A 26,459-nucleotide genomic window follows, 5' to 3' on the forward strand; every position below is an offset into this window, starting at 1 on the left:
AGGGGATTCCTTTGGCATGGTTTGCAGGATTATAATGCTTTAGCCAAAGAATTTAACTAAATGACCCTCACTTATGAGAAGTATTTAACTACATAATTTGTCACATTGGATGTAGCATTAGGGCTTCTTGTCTTGTTATATCCAGCATAATATCACAAAGGCTACAAAGACCGTAAGGAAGAAAAATGAAACGTACCTGTGTATCAGCGTTTAAAACTTTGATGCTCTGTGTCGATATAAAAAGATCCACTTCTGTTAACGTTGGGGAATCTCCCTCCGAGTTCTAAAACATGTCAATTAAAAGCACAAGAAGAAATAAGTGATAAAGCAATCTCATTTAAAACAAATATAACGATGGTAACACCAATGGATGTACAATGAATGAATGCTGAATGGTAACTATTTGCACTCAGTCACACAGCTATGATACTTTCATATTATAGTTTTATTCTGTAGGATCGCAAAAAGGGGGTATTACCCAGTGACGGATTCTCTACCTTCTTGTTGTAGGACCATAAGTCACAACTTCTGCGTTTATACTTGGAAACAAGGATATAATACGGTATTAACAATTTCCACCTCTGTGTTTAGTCATCATAACCCAGTGATGGGAATTATTAGGGTAAGGTAGGTGGGGTCGTGAAGAGGTTCCTGTGGCTACCAGGTCTTTGCATGCAGTACTTTCCTCGCATACCCTTTTACTTCCTCCGGTACATTGCACTATTTTAAACATTCTCCCTTCCCTTTTATCCATTCTTAATAAAATTGCAACCTAAGGCCGCGCTTATAGTGCGCGCGACGGCGACGCGACTGATGACGTCACCCGTCGCCGCTAGCGAAAGTTGTCATTCGCTTTCCGGCGACGTCGCGGGCGACCAGGTCTTTGATTGGTTCAGAGGCTGTCACACGTGGCGACAGCCTCTGAAAAATCAAATTTGACCAGCTTCAAAAATTTGCACCACCAGCATCGCTCCCGTCGCTCCGTAACGTTGCGCTTACTATAAGCACACCCGACTGCGGCATTACATTTGTTTTGTTAGCGCAGCCTAACGGAAAGCCGGCAAGTTTGCACGGCTGTAGTGATCGGCAAGGTTGCAACTTTATTTCTTTTTTAACATTAATTATTTTTCAGTTTAATGAATAAACTTCTAAGTGTGCTAAGCCCTTTCTTTTATTTTCTGCACCGCTTATTCCCCTTTATGTAAATTAAACATTAATAGCATGCATGTTAAACATAAATGTTTAAGTTGCAACCTTGCCTAGAAGATGTGCAAACTTGCCGTTTTCCGTTAGCCATTATTTTTTTGTAATTTATGTGGGGGAAATGTAGAGGTGCAGCGCACAGCAAAGAACTGGATCCACAGGACAGCAGCAGTATGGTGAAGATAAAAGTTCTTTATTAGAAAATCATGGTGCAGACAGGTATGGGTGCAGGAAAAAACCTCTGTCTCTAACGCGTTTCACGCCTTGCTGGCGCTTCGTCGGAGAAGCGCCAGCAAGGCGTGAAACGCGTTAGAGACAGAGGTTTTTTCCTGCACCCATACCTGTCTGCACCATGATTTTCTAATAAAGAACTTTTATCTTCACCATACTGCTGCTGTCCTGTGGATCCAGTGCTTTGCTGTGCGCTGCACCTCTACATCTGTGGCTACCTGAATCATTTCTATCAGCAGAAGCACGCATTCCAGAAGGCACAATGGGCAAGGTCACGTGAGTTGTACCTTTAAACAGTACATAGAGGTATTTTATTGGTGTGTTTATGCTAAAGTGTCAGTACCAGTCCACATTGGTAGTGAGGGGGTGGGGCTCATATATCTCCATTACCCACACCCACCAGGACATTTACTCAGGTTACAGACCACACACTCACCCATATATACCTCACTCTATTATACCTTAAACCCAGCCTATACCCTTCAATCAAGAAATTATTATTTATCAAAAATCATGTCACTAGAGCACTATATCTGAACAATGTTCTTCTACCCGGCTATGTGGGGGAAATAACAACATTTTGCGAATTTTCACAGGAGGATTTAATGCTATAATGTTAAAAAAAAAAAAAGTGAAATGTCTCCTTTAAGCAGTTAAAAAAGGGTCACGTGACCAACGGGATCTTTTTATGCAAAAGTTGTTGTGTTCGCTAATTTTTGCAAAAAGTTCCAACACGTCGACTCTGGGTAAGTTTTAATTAAAATCTCTAGAGGAGCAGTAAATAAAGGGCCATGAGCCTCACTACAGTTGGTGCCATTAGACTGCTTAATATATTAAGGAAGTCCCCCTTGCTCCACCATTCATGCTTCCTACTTGACAGCATAAGCAGATTAATAATGCACTCGGATATGTTTTTCACAAAATAGTCTACTGGAAATAACAATTCAGGTGGAATGAAAGGGTTCTATTAGCAGAGTTGATTTTGACGTTCATTTAATGAAACTCTCAATGGCCCTAATTCAAGATTGGAAGAAGTGTTATAATGCACAAACACATTAACGTTCATATACTGTAAGTGAATGGAAGGTAATGCATTATTGTAGAACTGTTGCATTGTTAGAAAAATCAGGATTTGGTTCGGATCTCGCTTAGCTAAAAGGAAAAAATATTCTGCCTTGAGGGGGATAAAAAGGCACAAACAGATGTGCCAGCCAGCATAACATTATCAAGAGCAGAGATCTGCCTCGGCCAATTTTATATAATTATAATATCCTCTCATGATAAATACCATGAGGCGTAAAAACAATGCTGTAGGGGATAGTTTTTGAACTGGTAAATTACATCCCATCAGCCACGAGGCAGCTGTCACATAGAAATGCTCATCTATCCATAGTGTGTGTGTGTCACATAGAAATGCTCATCTATCCATAGTGTGTGTGTGTGTGTGTGTGTGTGTGTGTGTGTGTGTGTGTGTGTGTGTGTGTGTGTGTGTGTGTGTGTGTGTGTGTGTGTGTGTGTGTGTGTGTGTGTGTGTGTGTGTGTGTGTGTGTGTGTGTGTGTAGGGGAAAAAAAAGGAGTATGTCCAGTCCATCATGCAAACATACCCCCACGTTTCCATTTTTTAACTGTCACTCATTAGTTGTTGCTTAGCAACACCCCCCCCCCCCCTGTACTTTTTCGCGCTGTTTCTTTTATATAAATTGTGTGGCCATTGACATGTTAAATTCAAACTCTGACATAGTGTAGACTGCAAAGTGCAGACACTTCAAGGGATCTGCTCAGTCTGGATTCCGGAGGCTTGACAATTGGACAATGAGTATATGATGTGACATATCTATAGTCATTAGCCCAAGTCATCAGAGCTTGAAATCCTGACTCGCACAGGCTGTCCTACATGACAAACTAACGTTAAAATACTTGCATTGGTTTTTGGTATAAGGAAAAAAAAAACCCCAGCATCAATCTCGTGTTATTGTTCTGTGCAGTCTGGGCGTAATCCCGGTGAGAAGGGAGATGCGGGTGCCAGGGTTTGATTTCCCATGGCTACTCGCATTGTCTGATGTCCTTCTAGGGCAGCGGTTCCCAACTCCATTCCTCAAGGGCCAACAACAGGTAAGGTTTTCCGGATATCCCAGCTTCAGCCCGAGTAGTTCAATCAGTGGCTCAGTCATTTTAATTGAGCCGCCTGTGCTGGAGCAGGAATATCCTTAAAACCTGGCCTGTTGGTGGCCCCTGGGGACTGCAGTTGAGCCCCTCTACTCTAGGGTATATCCAGATAGAGGCAGGTCATAACTTTTCAGGCATAGTATAATAAAGCATACATTATTAAATACTTAACACTGCTTATGTCAGTTAGCCATTTGGAGTGGTTATAGGAGAAGGTAGGGGGTAGGTTACTTCGGGCGGTATTATAATATGATGTATTAAATTGTCTCTCTCTGTCAGCCGCCTTTTCCTAGTTTTCATGTTGGGAGTATGGTTATCTTAAAGAGGCAATCCAGGCCGGCGGATATTTTTGCAATTTTCTTTTATATAGCATTGAAGCAGGGGGGGTCTCTGTAGCATAACCCCATTAATTTCGGCGCTGGGGACCCCCTGCTTTTGGAGATATTTACCTCCGAATTAGGTGCCGGTAGCAGCTCTCCTCGGCTGCCTGGGTTCACAATATGTCCGTAACTAAAGTTTTCGAGTCCTGCGGGCCAATAGGAAGTTGCGACAACTTTGGTGCGGCTTCCTATTGGCCCATGTGACGCGGGAGCTTTAAACTTTAAAGCCCTGCTTGCGGAGCCCGAGAGGCTACCGGCACCTACTTCGGAGGCAAGTATCTCCGGAAGCAGAGGGTCCCCAGAGCTGAAATTATCGGGGTTCAGCTCCGGAGACCCCCTGCTTCAATGCTATAAAAAAAGATGTGAAAACAAAATCATCATCTTCGATTGCTTCTTTAATTACAGCTGCATTTGCCTTTATATCGCAGCATCAAATATAAGACATTTCTCACATCTCACAATAAACATTGGTAGGGAATGGTCTTCCACAACGTCATGTGCAAACATAGCAGCATGTTCTTATAGCGCTGCTAGTTTTACGTAGCGCTTTACAGAGACATTTTGCAGGCACAGGTCCCTGCCCCGTGGAGCTTACAATCTATGTGTTTGGTGCCTGAGCCCCAGGGAGATAAGGTGACTTGTCCAAGGTCACAAGGAGCTGATACTGGGAATTGAACTCAGTGCCAGTCAGTGTCTTTACTCACTGAGCTACCAACATCACAAATATGAGGCTTAACATCTGCATATTCAGACTCTTAAAGCTGCAGTTCAGGCAATATCCTGCATGAGTGTGTTTTTTAATAAATCAGTTCTGTAGTAAGAAAAAATACTTTTAGCATTTTCTGTTTTTAAAAAAACAACTTTGAAAGACCAATTTTCTTGTATACTATTTTAACAACCATTTGCTAAGGCACTGCCCCTTCATGGCCTGTCACAAGCCCTGGCACACCCCTTTGTCAGCCCTGCCCACATGTCAGTGCAGGAATGCTCATGAATATTCATGAGCTTCCACTGAGAGACAGAAGCAGAAGAAAAACATATGCCAGCTCTAATTATGTCACCAAATTTTGCCGATCAATACATGGAGAACGAATTGACCGGCAGCTATACAGTTCTTTAGGTAATTAGAGATTGCACACATGAAACTATTGAAGTAAAAAAATAAATAAATAAAAAAAAAAGACTGAACTGCAGCTTTAAAACCAATATAATTGAAAACTACAGCTCCTATACCCGAGACACCAATAGCTGACTACATGAACTGATTTTTTCTTACAGGGTAAATAACTACTTTATGTTCCTAAAATGACAGCCTAATTGTCTACTGAAGACACAGCAATCCACACAGAATACAGGATAATATGGGTGACATTATAATTATAATAAACTGCTGTGTTCTACCTTTCATGTGATGTTCTATTATACAGTAGAGACAAAATAAAAAAAAATGTGGTGTTTAAAAGGTGGTATTATACTGTATTTTAACTACATAAATACTAAAGTAGTCTATATCCCATTGTAAGAATGCATTAGAGGTCTCTCTCAGGAAAGGGAGAAAAACGCTGCTATAAATGCCTGTTGCAAAATAAATAGTTGTATGAATAAGACATTGCTTGGTGAATATTAGTAATTTGCTATAGGTGATAAATACTCAAATCCCGCACTGTTAGCCTACAAATAATCCTATGCTGAGAAGTATTCAAATGAAGCAATTTTGTCAAATAGGAAGAAAAATCTAACTGTATCCCTAATCTTGAGCAAACAATAAGAAGTAAACCATTTCTTGCTGTGTAAATGAATAATAGATACATGGCCAAGTAATAATGTATCTATTGTGACAATGTGTTTGCATGTAAATTGGTAAATACAAAGTTTGATACAAATATTTAATAGCAGCTGAATTACTGCATTGTTTTTTTTACAACATGGGCTTTGGTTTCATTCTGGTCCATGTCTACTAAGCAATGCTATTCCATCAAATATAATCTGATGCCAGAAGACACCTTAAAAGCCTTTGAAAGTGAAATTGTACATTTGGTGGCTTAACTATAATGTTGCTCTGTAGGTCTAAGTCTCATTAAGGTTTAGGTTATCGTTTTGAGAAGAGCAAGGTATATCCCGTAAAAGTTATTGTGAATAGAACAACAAATACGGAGCTCATTTTTCTTGACGGTAAAAAGTCGATAGGTGTACCATCTTGGGCTATCCTGCATTCGCAGAACCACTGCTTGTTCTTCATCCTCAACCAATTCATCTTTACTATATACTGTAGGCCGGGGTGCTCATCTCCAGTTCTCAAGCCCCCTCAACAGGGCAGGTTTTCAGGACATCCCAGCTTCAGTGCAGGTGGCCCAGCCCAACTTCTGCGTTCAGCCGCCGGGCCCCGGCTCTCCCCAGCTCCTGAGGGCGTCCTGCCTCTCTCCCCCCTCACTTTCACCAGTGCATGCCGTAGCTGACCTGGACTTCTAACCTGCACCGGTGGAAGAGATACCTGGCGTGGGAGAGAGGCTCATAAGAGCTGGGGGAGCCAGGGTCAAGGTAAGTGTGTGTTGCATTTGTGTGTGTGTGTGTGTTGGATTTTGTGTGTGTGGAAGGGGTGGGGTGATTGTGTGGGTATTGTGGGAGGGGAATTGTATGGAAGGAGGAGGATGTGTCACTGTTGATCTCCTCTTCTCCCTCTGCCACTTGCTCTCTTGACCCCATTCCCTCCCTCCCTAAAACCTCTTGCTCCTACTATAATCCCTACGCTCACACAGATTTTTAACTCCTCCCTCTACTCAGGTACCTTTCCCTCCTCCTTCAAACATGCAACAGTCATACCATTACTCAAAAACAGCAAGCTTGACCCTTCCTATCTTTCCAATATTGTCCTGTCTCCCTCTTGCCTTTTGCTTCTAAACTCCTTGAACGTCTTGTATTCTCTCACCTGCTCCATTTTCTCACCACCTATTCTCTCCTAGACCCTCTACAATCTGGCTTCCGCACTGCTCACTCCACTGAAACAGCCCTCACTAAAATAACTAATGACTTCCATGCTGCCAAAGTAGGAGGCCATTACACTTTGCTCATATTACTCGATCTCTCTGCAGCTTTTGATACCGTGGGCCACCCTCTCCTTCACATTCTCCATACTCTTGGTATTGGTAACAAAGCTCTTTCCTGGATTTCCTCTTATCTCTCCCATCGTACTTTCAGTGTCTCTTCTGCTAACACCTCCTCCTCCTCTATTGATCTCTCTGTGGGGGTACCCAAGGGCTCTGTCTTGGGACCTCGTCTCTTTTCTCTGTACACACTCTCTCTAGGTGACCTAATCACATCTCTTGGTTTCAAATATCACCTCTATGCTGACGACACAAAAATGTACTTCTCAACCCCTAACCTTACACCTGCTGTACAGACCAAAGTTTCTGAATGTCTCTCTGGGATATCATCCTGGATGGCCCCCCGCTGACTTAAACTCAACATGGCAAAACAGAGCTCCTCATACTTCCTCCCAAACCTGGCCCTACTACCTCCTTCCACATTACTGTTGGAAGTTCTGTCATACACCCAGTAGCACAAGCACGCTGCCTAGGGGTCACACAACTCGTCTCTCACATTCTCCTCTCACATTCAAGATTTATCTAAAACCTAACACTATTTCCTCCGCAATATTACAAAGATACACCCTTTCCTCTGTTGCTCGACTGATAAATCTCTGACACAGGCCCTCATTCTCTCCCGTCTCGTTTTCTGTAACATCCTGCTGTCCAGCCTTCCTGCCTCTCACTTGTCTCCCCTACAATCTATCCTTATCACTGCTGCCAGAATCACTCTACTCTTTCCTAAATCTGTCTCAGTGTCTCCTCTGCTGAAATCACTCTCCTGGCTTCCTATCAAATCCCGCATCTCGCACTCAATTCTCCTCCTCATTTTTAAAGCTTTACACTCCTCTGCCCCTCCTTATATCCCAGCCCCAATTTCTCGCTATCACCATCCCAACTCTTGCGTTCCACTCAAGGATGTCTTCTCTCTACCCCCTTTGTATCTAAAGCCCTCTCCCGCCTTAAACCTTTCTCACTGACTGCCCCACACCTCTGGAATGCCCTTCCCCTCAGTACCCGACTAGCACCCTCTCTATCCACGTTTAAGACCCACCTTAAAGCACACCTGCGTAACGAAGCATATGAGCAGCTCTGTGGCTAATACTATAGACCTGATACATAAAGCTTGGCCCCCTGCAGACGCACTTACCAGAATGCCCTCCTACTGTCTCTGTACGTTCTTCCTACCTACCAATTAGTTTGTAAGCTCTTCGGATCAGGGACTCCTCATCCGAAATGTTAATTTTTTTGTCTGAAGCACCTTTTCCCATGATCTGTTATTTGTATTATTTGTTATTTATATGATTGTCACGTGTATTACAACTGTGAAGCGCTATGTACATTAATGGCGCTATATGAATAAAGACATACATACATATTGTGAATCTAATAGAGAAATGTATCGGAACGTAGAACAAATCACTATACAGTTTGTACCCTCACAATAGTGTGATGTTTTAAAAAAAAACATTTTTTAAACCATCCCTTAACTACGGTGCCATGTGTCCAGTATTGAACTGGACTTTCCTGTATTTGGGCAATCTTTACAGTAAAAATGTGCGGCAAAAACCTGGCCAAATGTCACGTACACGCAGTCAGCTCTCGCCAACTGTGAATGCGCAAACAGCAAGCACCGACTGCGCACGCGTGAAGAGCGCTTGCCGACCATGCTTGTGCGACTGCTCGTGCGCATGCGCAATTGGCACTTGATGACTGCGGATGTGCAAATCGTATTTGGCAGCCGCTCATGCGCAATCGGAGCTTGCCGGTCGTGCATGCACTGTCAGCAATTGTTGATCTCGCATGCCCGGCCAGCGGGATAGAAATCCGGCACAGTAGCCTAAAAAACGCTAAACCGGGACATCTGGTCACCCGACTAATAGTGGACATGTACAGTATGTGTCCGGTATTACCTTTTAGGACATAGTGACCTGACCGGTTTGGGGGTCCGTGCGATTTCCCCGAGTAGGGAGAAAGCCGGGCTGCTGCTAGGGGTCTGGGCAGCTTTACATGGCAACAGCCAATCAGGATGAGTTTCAGGACTCTGGGGGTGGTGCCAAGGAGAGGAGGAAACAGCAGTGAGAGGTGTGTGTGTGTCTCGAGCGCGTCGCATATTTCATCATTGTGTCTAGTATCTTTGGAGATGCCACCTGGCAACCCTACCTTTAACCCTTTAGGTGCTTTTGGTAGAAACTTGCCATGGACATTTCGGCTTCAAAGTCATGTGACCGCCACTGTGGCTAAAATATTTTAATTTAAACAAATCAATCTTTTTCTTTTTACATAAAATATCACTGCTGCTGGACTACTTTCGGTTTCAGCTTTAATCACAGAAAAGCATGGTGTGTTCAGACTGACAAACTGGAAGCATTGAAGCAATTAGTCTAAATTCTTTCAAAACTAAAACTGTCTCACATTTTAATCTGGTCTACAGGCATACCCCGCATTAACGTACGCAATGGGACCGGAGCATGTATGTAAAGCGAAAATGTACTTAAAGTGAAGCACTACCTTTTCCCACTTATTGATGCATGTACTGTACTGCAATCGTCATATACGTGCATAACTGATGTAAATAACGCATGTGTAACAGGCTCTATAGTCTCCCCGCTTGCGCACAGCTTCGGTACAGGTAGGGAGATGGTTTTGCTGTTCATGACGTGCTGACAGGCGCATGCGTGAGCTGCCGTTTGCCTATTGGGCGACATGTACTTACTTGCGAGTGTACTTAAAGTGAGTGTCCTTAAAGCGGGGTATGCCTGTATAACTGTTATCTACGCCTATAATATATTTTATATTTAACTGTTCATGCAATGTCTTTTATATACTGTATAATGTATAACCCTGTTCACTTAATGTAACAATTTATTTGTAACCATGTATTTGTCATCATAACTCTGTGCCCAGGACATACTTGAAAACGAGAGGTAACTCTCAATGTATTACTTCCTGGTAAAACATTGTATAAATAAATTAGTGGCCATTTGCTTCTATTCCTAGATTGCCAGCAACTTTGGAGACCATTAAAGACACATTAAGTCTACATTTTGAAAACTGAGACCATCCTGTGACTCGTATATCCAAATCTACACAAATAAGGTTTTACAGTGGACAGTATATATTACAAAGATCCTAAAATGGGAATTCCAAGATGCAAGACACGATGTTATATGCCTGGGTGCTTTACCCTTACTAAAAGAAAAAGGATCATAGTGACCTGAAATGTCACTTATTATTGCTGTATAAATGTACTGTTCGCCTTTTATATTCAGATAGATACTAGAGCTGTGGACTTTCTTTCTTTGTCACTTACTAAAGATTCAATGGCCCATATGTACTAAGCGGTGCTATGATATATTTAAAAAAAACTACTGCAGCAGAACACACCATACAGCCTATTCCAGTGATTGGGCTGTATGGTGTCCTTTGGCATAGCAATGCTTAGTAAACATGGACCTATATACAATATTTTGTTAAGTGCAACTGTTGTGACAAATATAGTTCTTTCTTTTTGAACTGAGCCATGTGAATTGTTGGCTGTTTCAAATGCCTAACAATACTTACATGAAAACATATTCAACAAAGATCACACTTTAAATGTCTCATTGCCTTGTACAAATTACTTTAATTTGATATCCTGTTAATGAACATATGATATGCTAAACCAGAACTTATAAACCAAGTGACATTTCTGCATGCAAGACAAAAATCTAGAATTGAAATTCACAATGTCTTGTAATCAAAATGCCACCTTGGTTAAGCATTTACTGCATATGCTAAAGGTCAACAGAAAGACATTAAGAATGCTGCATGAGGATGTCAGGACAGTACATGCCTATCAAGTAAAAAGCACCAACTGATATATTTGCCACAGTAAGTCACAGAATCCTGTATTGGCAGCAACTTTGTAAGAGAACCTCTTCATTGACATTATGGGGACTACAATGCATTGCATTCAGCCAAGGCTACCAATACAGTAAATGAAGCCTTGGAAAAGGGTTTTTCAACAGGGGTTCCTAGGCATCCCTAAAGTGCACCTGATCTCAGACACACTATTAGAGATGTAGGGGTTCCTTACAATGTATCTGATCTCAGATGCGCTATTAGAGAGGGTTGGGGTTCCTTACAAAGCATCTGATCTTGATGCGCTATTAGAGAGGATTGGGGTTACTTACAGTGCATCTGATCTCAGACTCCAGAGACCCTTAAAACCTGACCTGTTAGTGGCCCTTAAGGACTGGAGTTGGCCACCCCTGCTCTAGACCTTTCTCACTATCCATTTCATCCATTTATTGCCCTGACTGTATTTAATATTTCCCTCTGCCATTCCTCATCTACCTCATTAGACTGTTATCTTGGTCTTTACATCTGTGTTAACGCCTGGAATCTCTTATAAATCAGTATCGCTGACCTGAGAGAGGACAACGCTCGGAAGCTTGTCTTATAATATCTATTGCTGGTCCAAATAAAAAAGGTATCACCTAATATTCAAGTACTCTGACTCACTCTGTCGGAACAGAACTACAGTAACACGTCTATTTCTATTTCATTCATCACCACTATAGTGCAGAGTAAATGAGTACTTCAGTATTAGGTGACACCTTTTTTATATGGACTAACAATTTATATTATTATTTGGACTAACAATTTATATTATAAGGCAAGCACCACTACACAAATGAATACATGAAACACAAGTATTGAATTGATAAACAGATTTTTGCATGCAGTAAATTGCAGGGTGGTTGCTGAATGCTGAATGGTAGCGGGTGAATGCTGAATGGTAGAGAGTGGATGCTGAATGGTAGAGAGTGGATGCTGAATGGTAGAGAGTGGATGCTGAATGGTAGAGAGTGGATGCTGAATGGTAGAGGTTGGAATAGCAGGTGGAATGTTAGAGGGTGGATGCAGAATGTAGAGGGTGGATGCTGAATGGTAGAGGGTGGATGCTGAATGGTAGAGGGTGGATGCTGAATGGTAGAGGGTGCATGCTGAATGGTAGAGGGTGCTTGCTGAATGGTAGAGGGTGGATGCTGAATGGTAGAGGGTGGATGCTGAATGGCAGAGGGTGGATGCTGAATGGTAGAGGGTGGATGCTGAGTGGTAGAGGGTGCATGCTGAATGTAAGAGAGTGGATGCTGAATGCTGAATGTTAGAGGGTGCATGCTGAATGTTAGAGGGTGCATGCTGAATGGTAGAGGGTGGATGCTGAGTGGTAGAGGGTGGATGCTGAATGTTAGAGAGTGCATGCTGAATGTAAGAGAGTGGATGCTGAATGCTGAATGGTAGAGGGTGCTTGCTGAATGGTAGAGGTTGGAATAGCAGGTGGAATGTTAGAGGGTGGATGCAGAATGTAGAGGGTGGATGCTGAATGGTAGAGGGTGGATGCTGAATGGTAGAGGGTGGATGCTGAATGGTAGAGGGTGGATGCTGAATGGTAGAGGGTGCATGCTGAATGGTAGAGGGTGCTTGCTGAATGGAAGAGGTTGGAATAGCAGGTGGAATGTTAGAGGGTGGATGCAGAATGTAGAGGGTGGATGCTGAATGGTAGAGGGTGGATGCTGAATGGTAGAGGGTGGATGCTGAATGGTAGAGGGTGGATGCTGAATGGCAGAGGGTGGATGCTGAATGGTAGAGGGTGGATGCTGAATGGTAGAGGTTGGAATAGCAGGTGGAATGTTAGAGGGTGGATGCAGAATGTAGAGGGTGCATGCTGAATGGTAGAGGGTGGATGCTGAATGGTAGAGAGTGGATGCTGAATGGTAGAGGTTGGAATAGCAGGTGGAATGTTAGAGGGTGGATGCAGAATGTAGAGGGTGCATGCTGAATGGTAGAGGGTGGATGCTGAATGGTAGAGGGTGGATGCTGAATGGTAGAGAGTGGATGCTGAATGGTAGAGGTTGGAATAGCAGGTGGAATGGTAGAGGGTGGATGCAGAATGTAGAGGGTGCATGCTGAATGGTAGAGGGTGGATGCTGAATGGTAGAGGGTGGATGCTGAATGGTAGAGAGTGGATGCTGAATGGTAGAGGTTGGAATAGCAGGTGGAATGGTAGAGGGTGGATGCAGAATGTAGAGGGTGCATGCTGAATGGTAGAGGGTGGATGCTGAATGGTAGAGAGTGGATGCTGAATGGTAGAGGTTGGAATAGCAGGTGGAATGGTAGAGGGTGGATGCTGAATGGTAGAGAGTGGATGCTGAATGGTAGAGGTTGGAATAGCAGGTGGAATGTAGAGGGTGCATGCTGAATGGTAGAGGGTGGATGCTGAATGGTAGAGGGTGGATGCTGAATGGTAGAGGGTGGATGCTGAATGGCAGAGGGTGGATGCTGAATGGTAGAGGGTGGATGCTGAATGTAAGAGAGTGGATGCTGAATGCTGAATGTTAGAGGGTGCATGCTGAATGTTAGAGAGTGGATGCTGAATGTTAGAGGGTGCATGCTGAATGGTAGAGGGTGGAATAGCAGGCGGAATGTTAGAGGGTGGATGCAGAATATAGAGGGTGGATGCGGAACGGTAGAGGGTGGATGCAGAATGGCAAAGGGTGGGTGCTGAATGTTAGAGGGTGCATGCTGAATGGTAGAGGGTGCATGCTGAATGTTAGAGGGTGGATGCTGAATGTTAGAGGGTGCATGCTGAATGTTAGAGGTTGGATGCTGAATGTTAGAGGGTGCATGCTGAATGGTAGAGGGTGCATGCTGAATGTTAGAGGGTGGATGCTGAATGTTAGAGGGTGCATGCTGAATGTTAGAGGGTGGATGCTGAATGTTAGAGGGTGTATGCTGAATGTTAGAGGGTGCATGCTGAATGGTATAGGGTGGATGCTGAATGGTAGAGCGTGGAATAGCAGGCGGAATGTGTGTGTTTCACAAATGCAGAAGATTGATCGCATACAGATGTAGCCACTTTATTGCACCCGTTATCGTGCAGTAAAGCCCTAAATCGCGCATTGTGGTGCTGACATTTCACAGCTCCATTGTTGTGACGATAACACGTTAAGCCTCACACAACTCACCAAGAGGAAAACGTGTTATTGTGTGATAACGTGTGCAAAAACGGTTACATCTACTGTATGTCACTCGGTGATTCACAGTGCGCTTTCGAATATACTGCGTGGCTATTTTTATTCCTTCACTGAGCAACATTTCCCAAAGTGTAGCTTGTTTTGTGAAATGACTTTACACTAGATAAAAAATAGCTAGAGAAAAAACGGTTAAAATAGCAGCATCCCACCTTAAAGCAGCAATCCCCTCCAGAAGCCGATATGAGTTTAATTTATATAATGTTAGCATGATTACTCTTAATCTCTAGCTTCTATAGTTACAGTACCATGGTCACCTATAAACGGCACTGGGCTCTGGAGAGAGCTCCATTTTAACCTCCCAGGCACATAATATTTCAAACACTTATATCTCCTGTACGGAGCATCATATTTTAAAAGTAAGGACCGTTTTGGAGAGGACAAGAAGAGATCTATTACAGTAACATGAATACAATGATGATCAGAGCGGACTGCTGTTTTAACCCGTAGTCACTACGCCATGGGGTCTGGGACTACAGGCCCCATTCCAACCTGGCTACATCATGCCCAAAGAATGCTTTTTTAAATCGGCTTTCACGCGTCCTGTGTTCTCATGGAGCACAGGACGCGATCTGAAGTGTAGGGAAATGGAAGAGGTCCCCTCTTCTGCTTCCGGGCTAAAGGTCGCAGCGGTCACACGTCCTCTTGCAAGAGTGGTCACATGACCACGCTGTGCAGGAGGGGAAATGACACTTGGGTGCTAGGGCCATTCTGACAGTCATCAAAGAGTTAAAACAAAGGAGAGAAAAAAACAAAGCAAATATAAAAAATATGTATATTTTTAATACAGCGATTCAGTTTGGATGTAACGAAAGCTAAGACAATGCAATGAATTTCATTACAAAAATGAAATATTCTACACACCGCCTTTTTCTTGATTTTAGCAGCCTTTTGCATCCTCTGAGCAGTCAGCAACGTGTGACAGAAAGAAAACAGAAGTGTGGAGAGAGAGAGAGAGAGAGAGAGAGAGAGAGAGTAAAGTATTAGCATACAGGCCTTTAGATATGACAAGGAAACCCACACACAAAGACCAGCTGTTAGGCTGCTAAATAAATACGTGTTAACACCATCACTGTGTCATCCCTCATAATCTTAACATAGCTTTGACATAACTAGCATAATGTTATCACATTTCCCCTTATGTTAAGCAATTCAAGTACCAGTTACATTAGATACCCATCGGAGCAAGAGGAATAAACACTTAAAAAAAAAATAATAATAATACAATGTACTGTATCATCAAGATAATGAATAACATTAAGGCCCATATTTATTAAGCAGTGATGTGCCATAAGACACCGCCCAGTATTGGAAGACCCCTTAGGCCGTCATTATAGAGAAAAACGCCGGCGGCGTCGCATAGCGCAACTCAGCGCGGCTCAAAAACAAAAGAGAGACAGGAGATGAGACAGAGGAATTTGTTATTGGTCGCGTCACGTGAGCGGTTCAGCCAATGAGGGCTAACCGCTCACGGCCACGCCTCCAAGCCTCCTCTCCTGTCTCCTCTCCTTTCTCCTCTGCCAGTTCAGATGCCGCTCGGCAGCAGCACGAGGGTGACATCACCAGATCGCGCTGCCGCCCAGCGGCAACTGGTATAATCAAAGCCTTACGGTGTCTCAAGACCTCTTAAGGTGTCATCCAGCATCTGATGGTGTCGTTGGCCTAGCACCGCATGGTAAATATGGGCCGACATGCAGTTTGTTGGATGCAAATAGCAAGACTCAGAAGAACTTCCAGATGTAGTACGCATGACTGTGTCTGGTCCCGGGTCAAGCTGCGTGACCACAACCACGGCTGCCCCTGGCGCGGGAGGACTATTGCTGTGGCGGGTCCGATCCGAATGAATGCACCCTCCCAAACCCCCTCCCCTCCAGCAGCGCTGTCGTGGCAGGCACCGTCTCCGGAACCACGGAGTTTTGCTTTTCCAGCTCCGGAGACAGCGAGTCCTGCTACAAAATGCTTCGTATCAAACAAAATCTGTTCATGTTTTAATACTTCGTTGATCCGTGTTTTCATAGTTCTGGCAGCTACGCTGGTCACTTGTCACAGACTGCAATACCCTTTAAGTATTGAACCTGACAGCTGCAAATATATTGATAACAAATGCACCTCTACAAGTGATAATTAACATTTGTAAGAATCTTCTGTATTGTGCTCCATGTTTGATATATCACCATCAGGGATCAATTCATTGCAATTTCATAAAACATTAGGGAATTAAGAAGTTAAGTGAAGCCCAATAAATAATAATTATCACTTTATTATGAGTGCTGCTGTATTTATTATCTTATCGGTTTATGTTGGTATGGGACAATAATAGTCTATATCGAGGGTGGACAACTCAAGGGCCACCAACAGGTCAGGTTTTCAGGATATCGCTGCTTCAGCACAGGTGGCTCCATCAGATTGAGCCACCTGTGGTGAAGCAGGGATATCCTGAAAACCTGACCTGTTGGGGGGGTCTCGAGGACTGGAATTGAGAACCCCTGCACTAAGCATTAAACAAACTGTCCTACATCGCATCAATACAACATCTCAAACTCCTCTGATGAATTGCTTAAGATTCCATTGTAGAATATTATTTTAAGGAGTTAACATTTGAAATCTATTAACTTACAGTGCTAGAGCTCGGTCTCCCATTGGGTCCTGAGCTCTTCTGTGATTTGTGCTTGGACATCATTACTGTTTGGTGCAACCTGTGACTCAACACTATGGTTGCTGTACATGGTAACTTCATCTGTGGTTATAATTGGTCTATATCATTACTAACATCCACACTGAATTGTTATTTTAATATACTGTACGATTGCTGTAGACCAATAAACTCTTATTTGTCCTACACTGACATTGTCCATATACAGGACAGGCACTCCAAGATCCAAAGGTTATATTTATTCCTCAACGTTTCATTTTTATATATAAAAATCTAATCTGGTATTAACAGGTAACATCCACCTTTTGATTAGCCTGATAAGCACCTGGTTATATGACATCTATTAAACATTTTATGTTGACCCCACAATATAGGCCTAATAGCCATGGTAGTCCTGCATAAGTGGACGTTGGATACAAGTTGAGAACTTTTAGTGACTAATCTAAGAGTTCTATGAAGGACTATCATCTTGGTTCAATAAAAAAACTACCACAACCTGTAACAAATCGAATCATATCTGAAACCGTCAAGATCTTTCAAAAATAAACAAAAAAACATTCAATAAAAGGTACTGTTTAGTGAAAAGCAGATTCAGCCAGAGAAACCTTGGCCAAGTGTTTCCCAACTTGAAGGGTTAAACCCAAAAGGGAGATTCAACATACATTAAAGGGGTGCTTGGGTTGATAAAAGGGGCAACACATGGAAGCTAGAGTAACGAACAGACAAAGAACAGGAGACAGAGTGATATAGATAATGACAGAAAGAAGGAGGGTAGTTTTTCCTGCATCATTAATGAAACCAACATATTCCAGATTGTAGAACAGGAGCTCCAAATCTTGGCCACCTTCCTTTGTGCACTAAACTGATGTTCACAAGGAGTTTACTGTATGCATTTGTGTGTGCTAGTTGCTGGGATTCTCATCCTACAAGCTCACACACAACTAACACCATGTATTTAAAAAACAATATGTCTTTACAGTAAGGGCAGTTCAATTGTGGAATTCATTAGCCATGGAGACTGTGATGGCAGATACAATACACTGTAGATATCTTCAAAAAAAGGTTGGACATCTTTTTAGAAGAGGAAAAGTATACAGGGATATACCAAATAAATAAACATGGGAAGAATATGATCCAGGGAGTAATCTCATTGCCAATTCTTGGAGTCAGGAAGGAATTTATTTTTCCCCTATGAGATATCATTATTAAATATTTCACCCGGGTTTTTTGTTTGCCTTCCTCTGGATCAATAAACTGTAAGTACAAATTTAGCCTGTCGTCTAAATTTAGCATAGGTTGAACTTGATGGACGTATGACTTTTTTCAACCTCATCTACTAGGTGACTATTCTTTGTATCTGACAACAAAGGTTAGTTCTTAGGATTTCGCTGACTACGCAAAATATTCCATGGACAGGTAACTGGGAAATTGTCATCTGCAAATAATGCGTGAAGCTGGTAGAGAAAGGGACTGGAAAATATAAGCTATAAGTCTAAACATAACTGGGTACCCACAGGGCTATTGACTCTTATTTAAATGTGATACTACGGGGAAATAAGTACTCTTTATTTACAAATGTACACATTTTTATTCTTTTTGGAAAAAATAAATATATATATATATATATATTTATATTTCTTTTTTTTAAAACACTCTCTGGTTTCCAATTTCAATTTTACAAAAACTTTAAAAGACAGTATGCAAAGAGCTTTGCCACTTTATTTAAAAGAATACGGGTATGGTGCTCTTGAAATCACTCATACGGTAGTACTACTACTATGTTTACACACGTTGGCCATTGGCTATCTGGAGTCTAATTAATGCTTAGATGGAGCTCTAACTTTGGACTAAATTTTATATATATATATATATATATATATATATATATATATATATATATATATATATATATATATATATATAGTTATACGTTACCGTTCCAAGGATTGGTAAACAAGAGACAGCACTCAATGTTGAAAATCAAAGTGTATTAGTGATAGCAAAAATACATCCAGAAACACAACGTTTCGGTCCTACAGAATGGGACCTTCCTCAGGGGGATCCATTCTGTAGGACCGAAACGTTGGGTTTCTGGATGTATTTTTGCTATCACTAATACACTTTGATTTTCAACATTGAGTGCTGTCTCTTGTTTACCAATCCTTGGAACGGTAACGTATAACTACATTCTCTATATGGGACGTGCACCTGTGGCTTACCAGCACCTATTGGAGTGCCAACTGCCTTATCTGACTATATATATATATATATAGCTCCACCCCATTATAACGCGATCCGCTACAACGCGAATCCGCTTATAACACGATGCAAGCGTGGCTCCCAATTTTTGTATCTACGAATATTTTATAACACGATTATTGGTATCTTAAATACTTTATTGTGCAATGCATACAATTGTACATTATTTCTAACGCGATCCGCTTATAGCGCGATGTGATTCTTTGGACCCCAAGCACAGAGTTATAAGGGGGTTGAGCTGTATATATATTATATATATATAAATATAAAATATATATATATATATACATACATACAGTACATCATACATATCTGTTAAACTTGTGTGCCTAATACAATTCTTCTATCTGAAATCCAAAGACAAATGCAACATCGGGCCATGCTGGTTTTAATTTTGATCAGGGTGGACAGAAGCAGATATAGTAGCTATCCAAATTGTTAACTCTATCAATCTATCACAACATAGACAATCTATAAATGACAAACTATTTACACACCCAATAATCAATACAAAGAGCTACACCTGAGCTTTCTCAAATATGATTGCGTGTTGTGAAGGATATGGGCAGCCTCTGAATATACAGTATATGCATATACACACTGTACATCTTAGAATTTTATGTTCCACAATTCCTTGAAATAAATTACGTTGAGATGTATAATTATACTGCGCATCTCAATACAACGATACAGGATCTCTGAAAAAAAATAACAGTGCAAGAAATACAAAATAAATGGTCTTTTGTATTTATTGCACTGCGTTATTTTTTCCCAGGTATGTACACATACAGAGATAGACACACAGGAAGAGTTGTACAGGTACAAAGGAAGGAGGGTAAGATGGTGGAACAAAATATGAAGAAAAGGACATGTTGGGGTTCTAGACACAAGGTAAAGGCAGCGGCAAAGAAGGGTGGGGCCATGGTGGTCCTTTCTTCCATGTACAGTAGTAACAAAGAAGGGAGAGGGAGAGGGAGTAGGGCGTATGATACTTTTTATTGGACCAACAAGCAGTTGAAATGTTACAAGCTTTCGAGGACCCTGAGAGGTTTGAAAGCTTGTAACATTTCGACTACTTGTTGGTCCAATAAAAGATAGCATACTCCCTCTCCCTCTGTTACTAAAGGGGGAGAGATAATGTTCAAAGCCTGCACTATGCCTATGCCATGAAAGCCTGCACTATGCCATGAAAGCCTGCACTATGCCTATGCCATGAAAGCCTGCACTATGCCTATGCCATGAAAGCCTGCACTATGCCATGAAAGCCTGCACTATGCCTATGCCATGAAAGCCTGCACTATGCCTATGCCATGAAAGCCTGCACTATGCCTATGCCATGAAAGCCTGCACTATGCCTATGCCATGAAAGCCTGCAGTTATGCCTATGCCATGAAAGCCTGCACTATGCCATGAAAGCCTGCACTATGCCTATGCCATGAAAGCCTGCAGTTATGCCTATGCCATGAAAGCCTGCACTATGCCATGAAAGCCTGCACTATGCCATGAAAGCCTGCACTATGCCATGAAAGCCTGCACTATGCCTATGCCATGAAAGCCTGCAGTTATGCCTATGCCATGAAAGCCTGCACTATGCCATGAAAGCCTGCACTATGCCATGAAAGCCTGCACTATGCCATGAAAGCCTGCACTATGCCTATGCCATGAAAGCCTGCACTATGCCTATGCCATGAAAGCCTGCACTATGCCATGAAAGCCTGCACTATGCCTATGCCATGAAAGCCTGCAGTTATGCCTATGCCATGAAAGCCTGCACTATGCCATGAAAGCCTGCACTATGCCATGAAAGCCTGCACTATGCCATGAAAGCCTGCACTTTGCCTATGTCATGAAAGCCTGCACTATGCCATGAAAGCCTGCACTATGCCATGAAAGCCTGCACTATGCCATGAAAGCCTGCACTATGCCATGAAAGCCTGCAGTTATGCCTATGCCTTGAAAGCCTGCAGTATGCCTATGCCTTGAAAGCCTGCAGTTATGACTATGCCATGAAAGCCTGCACTATGCCTATGCCATGAATGCCTGCAGTTATGCCTATGCCATGAAAGCCTGCACTATGCCTATGCCTTGAAAGCCTGCAGTTATGCCTATGCCATGAAAGCCTGCACTATGCCTATGCCATGAACGCCTGCAGTTATGCCTATGCCATGAAAGCCTGCATTATGCCTATGCCATGAAAGCCTGCAGTTATGCCTATGCCATGAAAGCCTGCACTATGCCTATGCCATGAAAGCCTGCACTATGCCTATGCCATGAAAGCCTGCAGTTATGCCTATGCCTTGAAAGCCTGCACTATGCCTACAGTATGCCATGAAAGCCTGCACTATGCCTATGCCATGGAAGCCTGCAGTTATGCCTATGCCATGAAAGCCTGCAGTTATGCCTATGCCATGGAAGCCTGCACTATGCCTATGCCATGAAAGCCTGCAGTTATGCCTATGCCTTGAAAGCCTGCACTATGCCTATGCCATGAAAGCCTGCACTGTGCCTATGCCATGGAAGCCTGCAGTTATGCCTATGCCATGAAAGCCTGCAGTTATGCCTATGACATGGAAGCCTGCACTATGCCTATGCCATGAACGCCTGCAGTTATGCCTATGCCATGAAAGCCTGCACTATGCCTATGCCATGAAAGCCTGCACTATGCCTATGCCATGAAAGCCTGCAGTTATGCCTATGCCATGAAAGCCTGCAGTTATGCCTATGCCATGAAAGCCTGCACAATGCCTATGCCATGAAAGCCTGCACTATGCCTATGCCATGAAAGCCTGCACTATGCCTATGCCATGAAAGCCTGCAGTTATGAATAGCAGAAGCCTCCACATACAGTAAGATAGGGAGCAGAGCACAATCACAACAATTCACATTGAATGCGAACTCCCACCATCTCTTAATTGGCCTAGGGCCATTTCTCACGTAGTCTTGTCCAGTTGCGACAAAGTAAACTTACCGCTGGCAGAATTCCCTCCTGACACCTATTTGCTCAGATGAGCTGCATTAATCCAACACAAACATAGAATATCCTTCATATCGGATGGTAGGATATCTCATTCAAAAACCATGGCTCTTTGAATGTTCATTACTGCATCTATTTATGTGCAACAGTGCATCATTTCTTGCATTTTGCAATCTGTAGATAATGCAGCAATCATCAGGTTCGTATTTAGCTCGCTGCCCAACCACTAACCTAGAACAGGGAAAAGCCCTGGAATGATGGCTACATATCGTCCTACACTAGGAGACCCCTGTTCACACCACACTCAAACAAGGAGTATATAGCTGCTTTAAAGTACTTTAGCAATCATGCTCGTTGTATCATTGGTTTTTATAACATACTATATATATCTTCTTATAACCTGAGTCCCACACCCCCCAAGCCCTGCTGTACCCCACTCCACAGGTACAAGGACCTCACAGTTCCTGAAATGTTTAATTTGAAGATTTCTTTATAACAATGTTATTGTCCGGGAGAAATGATCTGGCCACTGGGGTCAGCCACCTTCAGGCAGCCAATAGCAATTGGTGTCATAGTCGTCAGAGAACACTGCCACTTCCGTTTGGGGGACACTCCATCCATCTTTGTTTTTACTTTGCAAGTAGTGGATATGTAAATATCTTGACAATCGGGGTTCCCAGAGCTTTGAGTGCCTCATCTGAGATCCTGGGGGGGGGATCCCCTTGGTTCATATAAGGTGAAACATTTTGTACGGGATTGCTGTAGGATCTGATCATGCTTTGCAGGTACCATGCCCTCCCCTCCTTACCTTGACACGGCTGACTGCTTCTTGCGCCTGCATCATCCTGACGTTTTTGGATGGGTTACGTTCAGACAGCAGCTGTGTGGAGCCCAAGAAGTTAGCGGCAAAGATGATTCCATCAATGAGATCTTCAGGCTCACAAGGACCGGGAACTAGAAGTATAAAATTATACAAGAATTTTAAAAAGAACTGGCAAAGTAATGATCTAATGATTGATTGATCAATGAGTAATTATAAACCTGGAAGGCAATTACTGAAAATGCTGCATTCTAATTAGTTTAGATAAAGACTGTTATTGGTAATGAACTTGTAAAGTCAAATCATATCTACAGCTACACAGAAAATGTACTCACATTTAATTACACCTGTACAATAATGAAATACGATTTATAATATCAATAATGACCTTGGATTCACCTTGGACAGTTTACTGCATCAGTGAAGCTAATAGTTATACATATATACATATATACATATATATATATATATATATATATATATAGTATATACAGTATATACATATATATACATATGTATACATTTGCACACATACATATGTATGTAAATATTATGTATACATGGAATATATCATCTTTATTTGTATACGCCACGCACTTACTGTACATAGAGCTTAACAGCAGTAATACAAAGACATAATGGAAATAAGCGCTACATACTGTGACAGAAACCAGGGAGTTGTAATTAATGTAATATATAGGGCTCCCAGGATACTAGGCAACTTCTATCCTGTTTAGGCTGAAAAGTGCAGCCACAGAATGGACGTCCTCTATCCCACAGTATAACAGGTGCTGGAGCTGAAGGATGAGGAATCCAGACCAGAGATTGACTGCTGCCTGATTTCTGTCACCTGCCCTGCTAAGTGGGAAGTGGGTTTTTACAGCTGGTTTCCTGCTTCCTCTCTCTCTCCAAGAGCCTGGAGGCTGAACCGCTGTGAGAAAAGAGAAAGGGGAGAACCTTTCTCCCCCTCGAAGTGGTAAATTGACCTTATAATACATTAGTTCTTGAAGCTGTTACCTTACAATGCTGGAAGCGGGCAAGCCGCCCAACCCGAGTCAGGGAAACTTTCAGTTTAGTTATTTCTCTGTTGAGAAGGGTTTGTTTTTGTATTAGTATCAACGTGTTGCAGTCCCAGTGCCTGAATAAAACAGGCAAACGCCTGGTAAAGGAACAGTGCGGTACGTCTGTTCTATCGACGCACCCTAGCAGGCCCGGACAGACTGTGGGGCCCCCTGATGGCGTCGTTGGTCACAATACTTAGACGTAACTATAAAGAATTCTCAACCCTGAAGAATTTACAAGATACAGATTAAGCCCGACACCTTCATGTCTTGTGTGATGTACAGTCCTGTAATATTCTTTGTCAACGTCACCAAAGCATCCGATGGAATTTCTCTGATAGTCTGAGTTATAATGGTATCGGCTACTTCTGTAATGTGTTAGTACAATATCTGTAGGACAGGGAGGAAAGGTGTCGCCCAAGATCACACCGCGGTCCAGATCCACAAAAGGGTGCTCAGATATAGCACATCTCAGCTCCCATTCATATCAATGGGAGTAAAAGTGTGCTAAAGCTTAGCACCTTTTTGTGCATCTGGGCCAGAGAGTATCTACCACATCACAAGTCACTTCCCTAACCATAGCAAGGCTAATTTCTTCAAAGCAATCAGTTAGGCTAAGGCCCCAGTGCGTGCGCGATGGGGTGCCTGGGGCCCCTCGTTCCTGGCAGCAGCTCGACCTGGTGGACTCCAGGCAGCGCGCAACAGGGAGGCGCAGCGGGGGCACGGCCATGATGTCACGCGGCTGGTGCGCCCTCATTGGCTGAACCGACATCGTGACGTGGCTAGCGCTCAGTCGCCACAAGAAAAGACAAAATCCGTGTCTTTACAAAATGTGGCCGCGCACTCAGTCGCCACAAGAAAAGACAAAATCCGTGTCTTTACAAAATGTGGCCGCGCATCGCGCATTGTGCCGGGGGCGCGTAGGCAGCTACTGGGGCCGGCCCCATAGAGGGCCGTAACTTGTGTGCGCGCGCACGCTTTCGCAGCCACGGCCACCGCGGACCTATCCTTAGAAGCAATCCATGGATTAGCGATATAAAGTATTGTAAAATGACTTCAGGTTTATGTAGTTGATAAGGCAGCACAGCGGGTAGTGGGAAAAAGACAAAAGTAAACTACAATAGATTAGACTATAAACACACCCTACATACTGGTACCAGTTCTGATCAATTTATTCCATGTTAGGTCCATCCAAAACATTATAATGCTTCCTTATCGGATCAATGAAAGTGCTAGTTCATGTGTGTGTCTTTTTTCCATTAGCTCTCAGGCAAAATAGTAGCACCACTCTGTTTATGATCTGGGTAAAACGATCATTGCTTAATATAACGTAGATCGTAATAACTGGGTAGTCTGGAGTTGAATTGTGGTGGAGACACACGTTTGGCAGGAGCCGGCTGTGGAACACCAACAGATATGTTTGGCTTTATTATCAAGGATTACAATAACTTGCATCAGAATTTAACTCTGATCTTTTGATGGAATCAAAATATTATTATTGTAAGAACCATAGTTACATAGTTACATATTACATAGTTACATAGTAGATGAGGTTGAAAAAAGACGTAGGTCCATCAAGTTCAACCTATGCTAAATTTAGATAACAGATACTTTATCCTATATCTATACTTACGTATTGATCCAGAGGAAGGCAAACAAAACCCCCAGAGTCATATCATCCAATGATATCTCATAAGGGGAAAATAAATTCCTTCCTGACTCCAAGAATTGGTAATTGGATTAATCCCTGGATCAACATCTTTCCCATGTATACTTATTTGGTATATCCCTGTATACCTTTCCCATCTAAAAAGATGTCCAACCTTTTTTTGAACAAATCTATTGTATCTGCCATCACAGTCTCCATGACAACCAGGCAACAGTAGTTCTAAATCAAACATGCTTTAGGTGTCATTTACTTTGTATATAGCTCGGTCTAGGATATTTGACCGCAGCTATTTTGTCGCGACCAAGTAGCCGCCAGCATGTAGCCACCACTCACCTTGCCGCAGGCACATCTCGCCGCCAAATAGCAACAAAAAAGAGAAAGCAGTGCACTGCCCAGGGAGCCAGGTGATATAAAAATGAAAAATGCGTTTGGTAATAAACATCACCCAAAGGAGGTGTAGGACCTCCAACGCGTTTCAGAAACGAATGTCCTTTATCAAGGAGTAAACATCTCGCCGCTAAGCTAAACCCCCAAACCCCCCAATCTTAACCCCTAAAACTAACGCTACCCCCTACCTAAAAACCTAAGCACTTACCCTAATACCCCTATACTTAAGCCCCTACCCTAAATGCTAATACCCCTTTAATTAGCTCACCTTATTGGTGAAACAGCAGGCGTCCAAGTGTCCAGCGGCAGAGCGGCTGCAACGAAGGATCCCTCAGTGGCCAAACGCTAGTCTCTGAAAGATTGACGCGACCAAGCGTCCCATTCCGGTAGAGGCTTGTCTGTTGTAGCTAGGGTTGCCAACCCACATTTAGGGGTAAGTTGTATATATAGACCGAAGCGGCCACGTTCAGATAAAAATCTCCATAGATATTGAT

General features: G+C 42.7%; 1 protein-coding gene across 1 annotated transcript in view; it reads right to left on the reverse strand.

The window, feature by feature from the left end:
* The window catches only part of APBA2 (amyloid beta precursor protein binding family A member 2), a 338,632-nt gene that overhangs the window by 112,798 nt on the left and 199,375 nt on the right, over window positions 1-26,459 (reverse strand). The window contains exons 5-7 of the mRNA XM_075575858.1: window positions 22,837-22,982; window positions 15,007-15,042; window positions 197-283 (exon numbers count right to left, since the gene is read on the reverse strand). Of these exons, the coding sequence (XP_075431973.1) occupies window positions 197-283; window positions 15,007-15,042; window positions 22,837-22,982 (269 nt within the window). The remainder of the gene's footprint in view (window positions 1-196; window positions 284-15,006; window positions 15,043-22,836; window positions 22,983-26,459) is intronic.

The sequence above is a fragment of the Ascaphus truei genome, chromosome 18, assembly GCF_040206685.1.
Source record: "Ascaphus truei isolate aAscTru1 chromosome 18, aAscTru1.hap1, whole genome shotgun sequence".
Taxonomy (NCBI): Eukaryota; Metazoa; Chordata; class Amphibia; order Anura; family Ascaphidae; genus Ascaphus; species Ascaphus truei.